The 14,409-nt window shown below is 45.7% G+C and overlaps 1 protein-coding gene across 1 annotated transcript; it reads left to right on the plus strand.

Moving 5' to 3' along the window:
* Nucleotides 1-322: 322 nt before the first annotated feature.
* RGS2 (regulator of G protein signaling 2) lies at nucleotides 323-3,208 on the plus strand. Its single transcript, XM_063165357.1, has 5 exons — nucleotides 323-447; nucleotides 580-681; nucleotides 783-844; nucleotides 1,695-1,861; nucleotides 2,241-3,208. Exons 1-5 carry the CDS (start codon nucleotides 338-340, stop codon nucleotides 2,433-2,435), a joined length of 636 nt encoding a protein of 211 aa, XP_063021427.1. The 5' UTR covers nucleotides 323-337; the 3' UTR covers nucleotides 2,436-3,208.
* The last annotated feature ends 11,201 nt before the right edge of the window (nucleotides 3,209-14,409 follow it).

Raw genomic sequence — 14,409 nt, forward strand, 5'->3', positions numbered from 1 at the left:
ATTTCCAAGAAAGGGGGGAGTAAGGAAAAACAAAACAAAGGGGGAAAAGCAGACGCGATGCGGAGGAGAGCCCCGTTCGCTCCGCTGGGAAGGACGGGCAGCCGCGGCAGGCTCGGCGCCGCCCTCGGCCCGGCCCCGCCCGCCCGCGGGGCCATAAGAGCGGGGCCGTAAGAGCGGGGCTGTAAGAGCAACGCCGTAAGAGCGGGGCCGTAAGAGCGGGGCTGTAAGAGCGGGGCTGTAAGAGCAACGCCGTAAGAGCGGGGCCATAAGAGCGGGGCCATAAGAGCGGGGCCGTAAGAGCGGGCGGCCGGAGCGGCGTTCGGAGCGGCGTTGGGCGATGCAGAGCGCGCTGCTGCTGGCGGTGCCGCACGGCGGGCGCATGGAGCGGGGCGGCCGCCGCCGCAGCGAGCCGGAGGAGGCTGACAAGGGCAGCATGAAGAGAACGATGTGAGTCCCCCCCCCCCGCGCCCGCAGGACGGGAAGCGTTTTCCTTGCCTTCAGGGGCTGTGGGTGACCGCTGCTGTCTAAAGGTCTGCGAGCTGGCATTTTAAACGAGCATATCCCTCTTCTTTTTCCCAGCATTAAAGATTGGAAAACAAGACTGAGCTACTTCCTGCAAAACTCTTCCAACTCTAACAAAAGGAAATCTAAGAAGGCAGGGAAACACCGCAACTACTTTAGGTAAGTTATGAGAAAGAGACTCGGTTTAAACAACTTGAGTGTTCTTCAAAAGCAGTAAAGTTTGAGCAGTGTAGGCTAACGTTCTCACTCTCTTTCTGCAGACCTTCGCCTGAAGAAGCGCAGCTGTGGTCAGAAGCCTTTGATGAACTGCTTGCTAACAAATGTAAGTTTGTCTTTAAAAGGTAACATTTGGGATCAAAGGGAAGGAGAAGTTTATGTGTCTGTAAGAGTGTTCTTCCTTTCATGTCAGTATTGTACCTCTCACATAAAGAGCTTTGGTTCTGGTCTTGCAAGTTAAATGCTTTTAACTTCTTAAAGCCAAAATACGGAGAAGTGATTTTTTTTTTTTTTAATGTAAACTGATAATAAAACAAAGAATATCTCAGTAGATTTTGTTTCTTTCTTGAAATCCCCATAGCTATAATCATACCTGTTAGCTTGGCTTTGCCAAATGGGAGAAGGATGTTTCTTCCTTGAGCTCACTGCATAAGCAAAGCAAATGCTTTCCAGTTATGTGGAAAGGATCATGCAACACGGGTTCAGTGATCTTGGGGTTTTACTGTAGCTCTGCAAGAAGCAGCATTCACTAGCAAAGCAAAATGACTAAGAAATAATACTACTATTTGCTCTTTGAGCTTTAGTCATCCTTTCCATTGAAAGAATATTCCAGAGTACTGTAGCAGTCATTTACTGCAGGGTAAAGGTTAACAGAGGAGAGCTTATCTAGAGAGAAATGTTTTTTTTAATGCATTCTCAGAAGGAAACATAACCATAGAAATGGTTTTATTTTTTGTGTTTGCCTAAGAAATGGCAAACTCAAAGGGTCATCTGTGAAGCTGTTAAAGCATTAACTTGCTTACAAACATAAATTATGGATTTTTTTATTGCCATGATATTGCTGAAAAAAATAGACCTACAACAAAGCATTCTGGTAGAAGCTGATATAACCAATAGGTAAAAATCAAGGTTCCTGAAATAGTTAATTGATGATGAATATTTTTTTCTTTCCTTAGATGGTCTTGCTGCTTTCCGAGCTTTTTTAAAGTCTGAGTTTTGTGAGGAGAACATCGAGTTCTGGCTGGCCTGTGAGGACTTCAAGAAAACGAAATCGCCCCAAAAGCTGACATTGAAAGCAAAGAAAATCTACAATGACTTCATTGAAAAGGAGGCTCCCAAAGAGGTAAAGAAAAGCTGCTTATACATAAATGCTCTGCTGTATGAGTTCTTACAGCTGTTATTTTTTTGAACTTAAGATACAGATGTCAAACTGCATTGTGCATAACCTCCCTGTTAATGTCTGGGTCTGAATACAAGTGCCTTTTCACCAAGCTGGAAAATGGCACAAGCAGCATTGCAGAGAATTTCCATTTTAACTGTGAAAAGATAAATCTGAATTAGCTTTGGTTTTGTGCAAAAGAAGAATTATCTTAAAGAAAATATGACCCAATAATTTGACCCGGCAGTAATGGGGGCTTACCTTTTTCACCTCTTCAGAAATAGTACTGTGCATTAACACTTACCTGAATTCTGCTCTAAGGAGTAATCTTTCTGTATTTCAGATAAACATAGACTTCCAGACCAAGAACATGATCGCACAGAACATCCAGGAAGCCACCCATACCTGCTTCAGTGTGGCACAGAAGAGAGTTTACAGCTTAATGGAGAATAACTCCTACCCACGGTTTTTGGAATCTGAATTCTATCAGGAACTGTGCAAGAAGACACCTATCAGCAGAGCAGCCCAGGGCACATGAGAGATGGAGAGGAAGGAGAAGCAGCCTCTGGGCTGGCGAGGAAGCCAAGCCACAGCTCGTGAGCAGCGTCCCGACCCAAAAGGCTGGAGCACCGAGCACTCAGTCTGTATGCCACAGTGCAAGGACAAATATTGACTTTGGTGCCGAGCTGATGGCCCAGAGTGACGCTGTTGGAGGGTGTTCAGGGGAGATGGCAGAGGCGTGCCAGCCAGCTGCTGGCACTGCCCTTCTGCCAGAGCTGCAGCAAGAGGTGGCTGTGCAGGAGCTGTTCTGTCATGGGAGCGATGTAGCAGGTCTGGACAGAGCTTCCTTCTTGTGAACAGAAGCTGCTCTCTGCACTCAGGCACTGCTGGGAGCTTGAGCAATTGGTTGCCTATTTATTTTTCCTAAACATCCCCCAGTGGGATGCTGTTGTCGGTGGCTCGGTGTGCTCACACCGGTTCTGTTACTGCCTCGAGCTGCCAAAAGCTGTGCTGGGTTTCTGTGTAACTTCTTCACAGTAACAGCACGGTGAGGGGAGGAAAGGATAGAATAACTCTGTTCCCAGAGGAACAGGTTCTGCAGCTAAAGTATGCAGGGCTGGGTTGTGTCAGCAGGGCTGTTGGGGCCAGACTGAGGGCAGAACTTGGCCAAGGCGAACAGGAGCTGTATAGTACTATATTTATATGTGGATTATGATTGTGTTGAATGCTGCAATGTCATAATTCTGTCTTGAAGACAGCAAGCTTCAATGAAGTTTTATTGTTTTTAATAAACTATTTTGGTACAAAGTTTCTTTTGTTGCCCAATGTGTGTTGCATACACAGATAAACACTGTCTGGCACTGGACTCCAGAGTATAGAGACTGTGGGTCCTGGGTGAGATCTTAATAGGGCTAATTTTAAAGCAGTTAGTTCTTAATCTATGAATTGAGTTTTCTGTTTGTTTTTTATCAACAGAATAAAAGCCTTCAGAGCTTGAAAGCTTAACAGGGAGACATGTTCAACCACATCCTCTGTCCCAACATGTCTGTGAAGCCAATCTCTAAGACATGCTAGGCACACATTCAGCTACCCATGATGCCAGATCAAACAGAGCTGCAATGCTGCTGTAGCTCACAGGATGACGTTGGGAACACAGGCACCCATGGTACTGCACTTGCTCCTGCCCAACAGCTCTCCTTCAGAAAGGGTTTAGGAGGATTTTAATATCACAAAACCTGTGCAAAGTCAGGAGAGGCACTAGTACAATAAAGGCTTTTGACTCTCAGCTAGGTGACAGTTGCTTGGGGAAAAGTTACTGGTCATTTTTATTCCATGTACTATTTTTCCCAAAACCAGTCTCTAGTTAGCTTTGTGGCATCTGCATTTCAGGTCTGTTTTGGTCCTGGCTCTAGCTATTTTTATTCCAATGCTCAGTTTCTCTGCTTTAATTGCTGATTTCATGTATATCCACAGCAGTCACTTCTATAACACTACAGCTTTCCAAGCATCAAGAAAATTCTAACTGTGGTTTTTCTGCTTCAATTACACATCCAAAAAGCTGTTCAGAAGCAGTTCCTTCAGGTCCCTATATATGCATTGCAGGAGAGGAGCCTACAAAAAAGATGGAGAGGGGCTTTTCACAAGAGCATGGAGTGACAAGAAACAGGGGAATGGATTCCAGCAGGGCAGGTCAGACTAGATTAGATATTAAGAGGAAGTGCTTTGCTATGAGGGTGGAGAGGCATTGGACTAGGTAGCCCAGAGAAGCTGTGACTGCCCCATCCCTGGAAGTGTTCAAGGCCAGGCTGGACAGGGCTTTGAGCAGCCTGGTCTGGTGGGAGGTTCCCTGCCCATGGAAGGGGGGCTGGAACTAGATCATCTTTAGGGCTTATTCCAACCCCAACCAGTCTATAATCACATGAGGATTCTATGTATAGTGAATACATACATACCTGCAGATGTACACGTCTATTACACTGGCTCTGTGCACAGAAGTTTATTTGGTATGGCTCCCACCTTGCCATAGGTGGCTGGGGCTGTGAAAGCCAGCTCTCATGCGGCTACATTTGCTGATCAGTTAAGTCCACATAAAGAAAGCACAAAAAACCCCTCATCCCAATAATTTCCTGCAACAGAGGTGTTTTACTAACAAGGGAAAACAGATTTGGGCTGATAATTGCTTTTGTAATATAACAAAATAATAAAAATAGCACGCAGTATACCTATTAAAGACTCAGACCTGGGGCAGGAATAATTCCATGAAGATTCAACTGTGACAATTTATGATGCGGTAATTACCCACATTTGCTGGGTGTCTTGTTTAAAGGAAAGAAACATTTCTAGTTTCAGCAGGTGCCTGAACAACTCATAGCACAGTATGTAGAGGAAATTAAGTGGGACTGTCAGGCCTGGCATCCCTGCCTGTGGCTGCCCTGGGGTATTTTTAAAATCTGACTTATGAGTATTGAGCATTAGCAAGGCCATGCAGGCAGCTCTGCAGCTGCCACAGAGCGAGCCACTGGGCTCACAAAGCAACCGAGCCATGCTGAGTCCCTGGCACAGTCTGTCTGCAGCACAGAGAGGCCTGGCTCCACAGCCAAGCTGTGCAGCAAAACAACCTGGTATCAAAGGTTGGTTAAAAAAAAACAAAACCCTCGATGAAAGAGAAAAAAAATTAAAACATCTTGTTTGTAAAATCCAACACACAACATTCCTTCCAATTGCTGCTTTTCCATTTTTAATCTGTTTTCCCAACTCCTAGGAGGAAGCTTCACTAGAAAACCAGGTAATACAGGCATATTGGGAGTGCTGCAACCCGAGATAATGATATGAGCATTTCCTGTGGAAATAAAACCCAAACAATTGCTTTAAGAGACGCTTGTTCTGTACTCCAGGCAGCCTTACAGCTGCAGTTAAAATTGGTACTCTGGTATCAGTATCCAATGGCAACAAATAATAAACCGCTCCTTCCCCCACAGCCTGTCCACGTTCACACACCCCCAGTTCCACCAGGCTGCCCACAGCCAAACACACTGTGATGGCAGGGATAGGACTGACATGGGGACAGGATTGGCATGGAAGCAGCAAGGGGAGAGTGACTGAACTGGGCTGCTCTGGGCCAAGGTCTGGGTGCTGCTCAGCAGCTGGCCAGAGCACTGTCCATTTTTTAGCAGGTTATAAAACTGCTCCTGCCCACATTCACTATTTGGGATACAGGCTGGAGCTGCCCAGGTGGAAAAATAAGAAGGATCTCAGTGAATAGCTGCGAAGGAGCACAGAACCTGGACAAATGCGCAAACAAGCCTAGCATTGGTAGGTAACAGACATTCTGCAAAAAGCTGAGGAGTGAGAAGTGGGCATCTGCAGGAGGGCACCCCAGCACCTGGGTGCTGCCTCCAGCCACACAGCGAGCCCAGATTGAATCCCAAGCAAGTCACTGCCAGCTCTTGCCATCCTAACATACCTGATAACTGCACATAGGTCTGAGGACCTGGACTTGCTGAAACACCCCCGCTGTTGGAGCACGTGAGACAGAAGTCTCTCAGAGTCCTTCAGCGAGAGAAAGAAATGTAGGGTTTGAGTTAGACCCTTTAAAGGAGCTGAAATATATAAAACCACCTAGAAATGAAGTAGAAGTATAACTTTAAGTAAGTCGAGGCAGCACTTTAAGTAAGTGGAGTTAGTCATAGTTTTAAGTAGAAACGTATCTTAAGTGCCTTAGGAGACTGTGTTAGCTAGTAAGGCCCTAAAACCTAGTTTAAAGTTCAGTAACTTAGCTCCAGACATAATGAAAACATAGCAGAACATTGCTTGCGTTTCTAGATAGAATAGATAGAATTATTCATGTAAACAGATAAAGCTATATGCGTAAATAGATAAAATTATATGCATAAAACATTTAGGTAATAACTGACACTACTTTTGTACATTAGAATTGTGCTAAGATGGTTTAGAAATATATGTTTTAGAATTGTGTTTTTAGCTGATTGGTTATTTTATGAATTAAATGCCCCTGTAATGGGGTGCAAGGAGAATGAAGAAGAAGAAGAAGAAGAAGAAGAAGAAGAAGAAGAAGAAGAAGAAGAAGAAGAAGAAGAAGAAGAAGAAGAAGAAAATGGCTGTTATTCCTCCTGCTGCTGCTGCTTCTTCTTCTTCTCCATGATCATCATCATCATCAAGAAGAAAGAAGCCTGCTACTGCTGCTCCTTCTCAGAACTTTGGACTCTATGCCAGGGACTCTATGCCAGGTAGCAGTTGCTGCTGCTGCTGCAGCTTTTGTTCAGGAATTTATGCTAGAAAGCTTTTAGCACAGACTTCAATACCTTGAACTCTTTGCCTTTGAGACCTAGCAAATCTGGAATAACAGCAACTTCTAACTGTCCACATACGACTGTTTTTAAATCACAATGTGATAATAGTTGGTATTTTTCCTAGCTGCTAGAGGCAAGGAGTTTTCCTGATCATGTATCACATAAAAATACACCTGTCACCTTTATGACAATGAAAAGAAATTCATAATTGCAACTGGAGTATCTCTAGCAATTCCTCAAACAAGACCTTGAAGCAAAGACTACACAATCATTTTAAAAAGCAGTAAATCTAATTTTTTAAGCCATCCACATCATTTTGAGAAACTAGGTCAGGAGTTTCAACTGACCGCATCCAGCAACAATTTGGGTTTTGAAGGGCTTGCCTAGACACCACAGCACAGGGCAAGCTGAAGGAGAGTCCTCTGTGCTGCCAAGAGGCAGCGTGTAAATTAACCTTCTAAAGGACAACACCAAGGCTGCTGACCCTCATCAAGTGCTCTGTGGCGCAAAGACTGGAGAGGGCTCTGAAAGCAGGGTGAGCTCAGCAGCGAGGATGATTCACCACTCCAGGAGAATGGGAAAGCAATGCCATGCAGAAAACAAATGATAACGCAGGGATCTTGCTCCATAGATTTGTGTATTGTGGCTGAAAAATAAAACCAGACTATAAATACAATCAATCTGCTTCTCCACTTGAAATTGCATCTCTTCCTTTGGAAAAGGGGACACTAATGATGATTTAAAGGGTTGTATAGGCACACAAGTATGTGTGTGAAAGGGTTTCTTGGATGAGACTTTCTGATTTGGCAACTTGAACAGAGAAGAACCGTGACCTTTAGAAATAGTTTTAGGGTCTTCTTTTTTTTTGGTCTTCCTGTGATTCAAGAGGGAAAAACTGGTCAGAAGCTGGGAGAGCATTCCAAATTCAATTTCCTTCAGGTGGCACAGCTAACACGTGCCAGAGAGCCGCAAGGCTTCTACATCAATGCAAGGCGCATTGCAGAGACAGGCCAGAAACGGGGCTGGTGGCAGACCTGTCTGCCTTATCTACAGCTTAGGATGTTTATCCATCTGGGAGCAAGAGCTGTATGGGAGGCTGCACCTGCAGCAACATTCACAGGGGGAAACAGAGGCATCTCAAGGCTGAGCTTAAATGGAGACCCCTCCAATGGGCAGCAGGTGGGGAGTACAGGAGGGACTGGGCAGGGCAGTTAAACCTTAGGGTCCTGACACAAAAATGCAGATATCCTTTTCTGAAAGTTCCTGGGCCCATCCATATGAACTCATCAGCTCAGACTGTTTCTGAGGGGGCTCCACACTCAGATTTGTGGTGAACACCCTCAGCAATTTGCCTCATTGAGTTCTGTAGCTGTGCTAATTGGCATTACCCTGAGTGCCCTGACTGGGAAACGAGGGCTGGTCAGCCCAGGGAAAACAGTCCCACTGTTAACTTATGAAGGAGTTTCAAATGTGAGTCCTTTGGCAATCTTTCATTAAAATAATCATTTGGATCAGAGTTTCCAACAGCTACAAAGTACCCATGAGCATCAATTAAAATATGTTCCATTAAAAATATTAAATATTCCATTCTAGATAATCTAATTGACATAAATTAGTACTTAAGTTTCCCAGCCAGTTTTCCCACTTGGGATCTCATGGAATAAGTTGCGTTTCTGTGTTACAGATTTAGACTAGAGAGCAGCTTGTTGGCTTTTTGGATGGGAGCCTGCCTTTGGGCTTCAAGCGGACATGGTACTATTATGATTTTTACAGGGCTCGGAAAGTCAGCTGTCCAATATGGAAAAGACATTCGGGAGCAGAGTGGGCAGTTTAATGAGCTGAACACCCTTTGCCTTTGTGGGCATCCAAGGGAAATAGAAATACCAGGAGCACAGCAGAGGGGCTGTGCTGGTACCCTTTTGATTTGACTATTACTTTTAAAGGCCCTTGGGATTAGCGGGTTCGATGGGAGCGGCCGGAGCCGGTGGGGCTGAGCCTGGGAGGCGAAGGGGCACTGGGGGAGAGCCGTCCCCAGTGTCCCGGGGCCATCCCAGCCGTGGCATGTGCAGAGCTTGGCAGCTGCCCTGCTCTCAGCAGGCTCTGTACCGTGTCAGGGAGATTCTGTGCCGGGTGTGGCTGCCCTGCCTGGCACCTGCCCAGCCCGAGCGCGGCTGTTGGCAGAACTTGGTTTCTGCTGTTTGCTGTCTCTGATACCTGCTGTGGGCTGGGTCTAGGTGTCGGCACACAGGGAGGAGTGCTTGCCAGGCAGGACAGCACTTTTCGGTGGCCTTTGGCTGCCATGGGCACACCGAGATGTCATTTTTGCTCCTTGCCCCCCTGCAGACTGCTGGCTTTCGGAGCCGAGTCCTTCTGTTTTCAAAAAGAGAGACCGGCTTGCTCAGCAGCCAGAAGCCCTTCAAGATGAAAATGCCAGATAAATGTGCAGCGTAAATGGGTCACAGTTGAGAGCTGAGGGAGAGATAAGCCGTGACTTCAGGAGCAGAGAGTCACAGAGCTCCGTGGAGGTCAGAGTGCAGTGACATAGTTACACAGTCCCGCTGGCTGCAGCTCTGTGATGCTGTGGAGATTACGCATGTTCCAACAGGCTAATGCCCGTGTGAAAGCATAGGTCACTACTGCAAATATACAGAATATCCCAATAAAGGCTTCTGGCTTCACTTTTTTTAGAGCGAAACACAAAGTGCTGCACAGAGCTGGCTGTCAGAAGGGGTTGGGTAGCTGTCTTGTAGCTGTTTGAGCCCACAATGTCTCTGAAGTGTGATGTTCTGAAACACAAACTTGTAAACAGCTTCTCCTTTTGTATGTTTCCTTATAAAAACAAACAAACAAAAAATCACAGTGGTATAAACCCCGTTGTGCTCTGGAGCAAGCAGCTTTTGCACACTGAAAGGTCTCTTGGTCTGCTCCTGCACTGTAACTTTTGGAGAATGTACCTACACCTCATATGCAAGAACTTTAGTAAATCTCTTTGTAGTTTTTTTGTCAAGGATGCTAATTTTGGGAGAACCTGAAAGGTTCTGCCTTCCCTTTTCATGGCTGGAATAGGAAGAAATATGCTTCTTTATCAGCTCTATTGGACACCACAGTTATCAGTAATTTCATTCTTGTGAGAAAACCAAACATTTATCAGGGCAACAAACTAATGACAATGCCTAGTATTGAAAGAAGCAGCAAGAAGCAACTAAATGATTTGCAGCCCACATCCTGGCTGATGCACCTGTCCTGCAACATGCCTGCTGCATTTAACCAAGACTAATTATTACGTAAAGTCTACTTGAGCAAAGTCTATTTTTTATGATGTTCATCAAGGGTTTGAAAATGCACAGTGTTGGATCTGCTGCCAAATAACCCCAGAGCAGCATGGAACTCCTGCTCTGTGCAGAGTTAAGAGTCTGCAGAGGGAAAACCAGCTCAGCATTGCCCAGCTGACCGTCAGTGGGATATCCTGCATCCAGGGATAGCCAGAGCCCTTCTCCAGCCTCCTTTGAACCAGGGCCTTGACACCCCTGGTTCATCCCCATGGCCTCACTCTGTGATAGAGATGGGGAAACCAAATCATTGATTGTTAGTTAAGGGATGTACGTAAGACCTAGAATGATACATTAGGAAATATTAAATACAGATCCTCAGTTTTGTGTGGGGCAATTATATCAATCTAGAGCATCCAGAAAATCTCAGTTTATGGAGGATAACTGAAACAGCAAAGCAGGAATTCTACCCATAATAGCCAGCTCCTATAGATAGCACCTAGAAACCCCAGAGGATGGTGAGTCTCTCTGAAACACCCCTGCAGCAGTCACTGGTACACTTTTTAGAACAGGAGTATTACTCCAGCCCAGCAGCCTAGCTTAATTACAGGAGTACTGGGATTGAAGAGAAGCACCCCTGGCACAGGAAGTGGATTCCCTAGGGAAGACAGAGCACTCCCACCAAGCCAACCACTTGGCTGGCGGCATGGTCAAAACAGGACTTTGCAGAGGATGGCTGGCCACTAGTGAGGGGAACAACCTGCCAAGCATTCGCTTCAGCCCCGTGAATCACCACTGAGTGAAGGTTTCAGGGTCAGGCTCAGGATGGGAGTCATCCCCTGTTTCCACATGAACAGGTAGAATTAGTATGGACTTGGAAAGGAGTCCCTGTGGAACATGTTTTCCACCAGGAAATAGTAAGTGACTAACGATGATGGCAGGCAACAAGTTCGGAAATAGTGAGCAAAGACAGCAGCAGCTCCTCTGAGTAAGCACAGGATGGGGGAGTATTGCCCTGCAGCTGCCCGGGGGAAGGGCTGGGCTCAGGCAAGTGCTGCTCGTGACAGCCAGAGGGACAGCAATCAATGCTACCAGAAACAATCAAACACGAGGGGAACAAAGTACTATTTACAAGCAAAGAACATATCAGCTGCAGGTTTTGCATGGGGTCTCAGTGCCACAGACAACAGAGGAGAGTGGAAGAACTGTCACTAAGGAAGTGTGGATGTAGCTGAGAGCAGACTGCTCTCAGAAGATAGGAAATGTTCCCCCCTTCAGATCAAGGGGAGCTTGCACTCCCCAAGGGTAGAAATAATGCACCTGCTTTGCTGCTTTGCAGACAATAAAGCATAGCTTGTGCCTGTGGGACTTAGTATGGCCTAAATTACTTTTTCCGGCGACAAGTCACTTGCAGAACTGACATAACCACAAATGAATACGCAGGGTTACTTTAATAGCAGTTTACCCCAGCCACATTGGTGCAGCTTTTTTAAATCTCACCATGCTGCTAACATGTGTATCAAAGGACCTGGAGTGACATCACCAGCTGGGTGACAGCTGCTTGGTCATATCCTCCCCAGTCCCACCACACCAGGGGACTGAGAGGGCACAGGATATGCCTGTGCTGGGACAGCATCAGCATTCTTCAGTGAGCTTTCCACAGGGTGTTGCTAGCTGCATGGATTCAGGGAACTCTGCTCAGACAAACGGAGGATGTGTCTCTCGTTACGCTGTGGTCTGACGCACCCAGAGCAGCTGCTTTCCCGAGAAGCAGGACGGTCACACTGCCACACTCCCCCGCTCCCTGCCTGTCCCTCACTGCCCTTGCATCTGATTTAGCAGCTGTGCAGCTGCTCTGTGGAGCTGGATGAGCAAGCTGGTCAGGCAGGAAACTGTTCTTTTTTTGGTGGATTTGTTTTCCACAGAATCAGATCACTGATCCAACTTAGCCTGCAGCCACCCAGATGCTAAACAAGGGTGACGGGGAAGAGAGGGACACACTGGTGAGACGTGGCCTGAGATACAGGAAGGTGTGGCTGACTGACATTGAGGTTCAAGTCCCTCATCACCGCTTTGTCATACTTTTCCCTTTAGACTCCACCTCCACCTTGCTTTGGTGCATCTTCACAAGGAATGCCATCCATCTGGAGATGGCATTCTTGATTTTCTGCCCCCCTTTCCTTGATAACCCAATGAGACTGGTCACAGGGCAGCACCTCAGGAGATATTTACAGACTGTGGGGGCAGCTGAAAGGGATATCACCAGCAAAACTGTGAATGTGGTGGCGTTCAAACAGAGAAGGGACATCTCGGGTCATTCATTAAGAAAGAGAAGGGCTGGTTGGCTGGTTTAACATCCAAGAAATATTTAAATTTTACAGATCACCTGAGCACCTACTGGTGTAAAATCAGAGGTACAAGGTTCAATTATGGCCTGGAAATAATTTTAGTACATTTGTAACGTGACCTGACCTGAGTCACTGATGTAATTCAAATGGGCAAAAGTGTCAATGGACAAAGCTGCTCAGAACATTACCATCCTTTTCCAAAAGCAGCCCGCCTGGCTTCCCAACAGGGCTGGAAAAGTGCTGATGAAAATTCATATCTTCCAGCAGTACATCTTCATTTATTTAGTGGCTTTCTGACGACGAGCAGTTTCCAGAACAAGTAAAACTCATGCTGTTATGGAATAGGATACACTGCCTACAGTGTATTGATTTTTATAAGGAAAATATCAGATCACAAATCTGCTGCCAGGAGACTGTTTTAAGTGATTTAAGTAGCCACCTTTTTTTTTCCTGCTTTCACCAAGCAGTGATACCTTCCCAAACTAGTTAGGATCATACTGATTTACTCAAGGACCCAGTATATTTGAGATGAGGGTTAGTTCTAACTTACTGTGTTGCTGCATCTTTCTTCCTGCAGAGTTTATAACTATTCTGCCCCTCTCAGGCACTACTCATAACACAGAAAGTGGTTTACTGGCAGCAGGTACAGCTCAGCAACAGCAGCTGTAGCTGATGTTATTATTGACTGTAGTTACTGGTTACATTTTGACTGGGGCCAAACAATTTTAATTGAAGCAAGCACTTTAACTGCTCTTGCTTGAACAGCTTCAACTTGCACCTAAATTTGCTCAAGTTTCAAGGAAATTTTATTTACAGCACTTGTATGTTCCTAACTAACCAGTATTTCCTACTTTAGTCTCTCCCAAAGAGGCCGAGATGCATTACTTGAAAATGGGGTTGAAGTAAGGCAGTGCTATGATTGATCCCTGATGCAGTTTCAGGAATGCCAAAAGACTTGGATAAACTGACACAGCAGATTATTTCCCTTTCCCAGAGCCTGAAGACTGATGATAATGATTTCTATTCTTGAAGTCTTCCCCAGCTACCGTTTCTATTTACTGCCATAGCTGCAGTGTTACAAAACTCAGGGAATCCTTTTCACCCACATTTTGCCCTTGGCAGGAGCAAATAACATCAGCAATACCAGGTATCTTTTTCCCTCCGTCATCCTTTTATGAAGAAAGAACCCAATCCGTCCTTGATCGCTAAGAGCTGGATCTGATGTACAGAAAGTAACTGTGAGACCTTGGAGCCACATTTCAAACCAGGTTTCTAGTTTGAAATGTCTTTGAAATGCAACTTTTCCATATCACCAAATGACGGCAGTTGCTAACGGGCACATCTTGAGCCGCAGCACAGCTTTCTTTCCATTAACCTTGGCAGCTGCCACCTTCCTCCCAGGAAGAGCATCTGGTTTTCCAAAATAGATTCCTCACACAAGCAGCATTTATATTTCCCAATTAACCTTTCACAAGAAGTCAGGTTTTGTCTGAAACTGGTTTTGGAAGCTCAACTAACGTCACTTCAGTCACATCACACCTGCAGTAATGCCCTCTTGCTTTCTTGCAGGGTAAGGATCAAGCACTCCAAGACCTACAGCTCTGCTGGAAAGTCTCAGCTTCAAAACTTTCCTTCATTTGTCATAAAACCATAGAATGGTTTGGGTTGGGAACTTTAAGATCACCTCATTCCTGCCCCCTGCCATGGGCAGATACACCTTCCACTATCCCTGGCTGCTCCAAGCCCAGTCCGACCTGGCCTTGAACACTTCCAGGGATCCAGGGGCAGCCACAGCTTCTATGGGCACCGTGTGCCAGGGCCTCCCCTCCCTCACAGTAATATCTAATCTAAACCTATTCTCTTTCAGTTCAAAGCCGTTTTCCCTTGTCACTACATGCCCTTGTAAAAAGTCTCTGACACAAAAGGCTAACAGGTACAGCTCTTGATTTAGACCCAAAAGAAAGCACAGTGAGTTACATTCCAAGATACCAGAGCACTCTGGAGGTGGTTTAAAGCGTTTTTCTTTCCAACTGATGTTATGTAATAAATCCAAGTTATTAATTTATAACTAGGTCTGGTGCTCC

Source organism: Melospiza melodia, chromosome 11 (assembly GCF_035770615.1).
Source record: "Melospiza melodia melodia isolate bMelMel2 chromosome 11, bMelMel2.pri, whole genome shotgun sequence".
NCBI lineage: Eukaryota > Metazoa > Chordata > Aves > Passeriformes > Passerellidae > Melospiza > Melospiza melodia.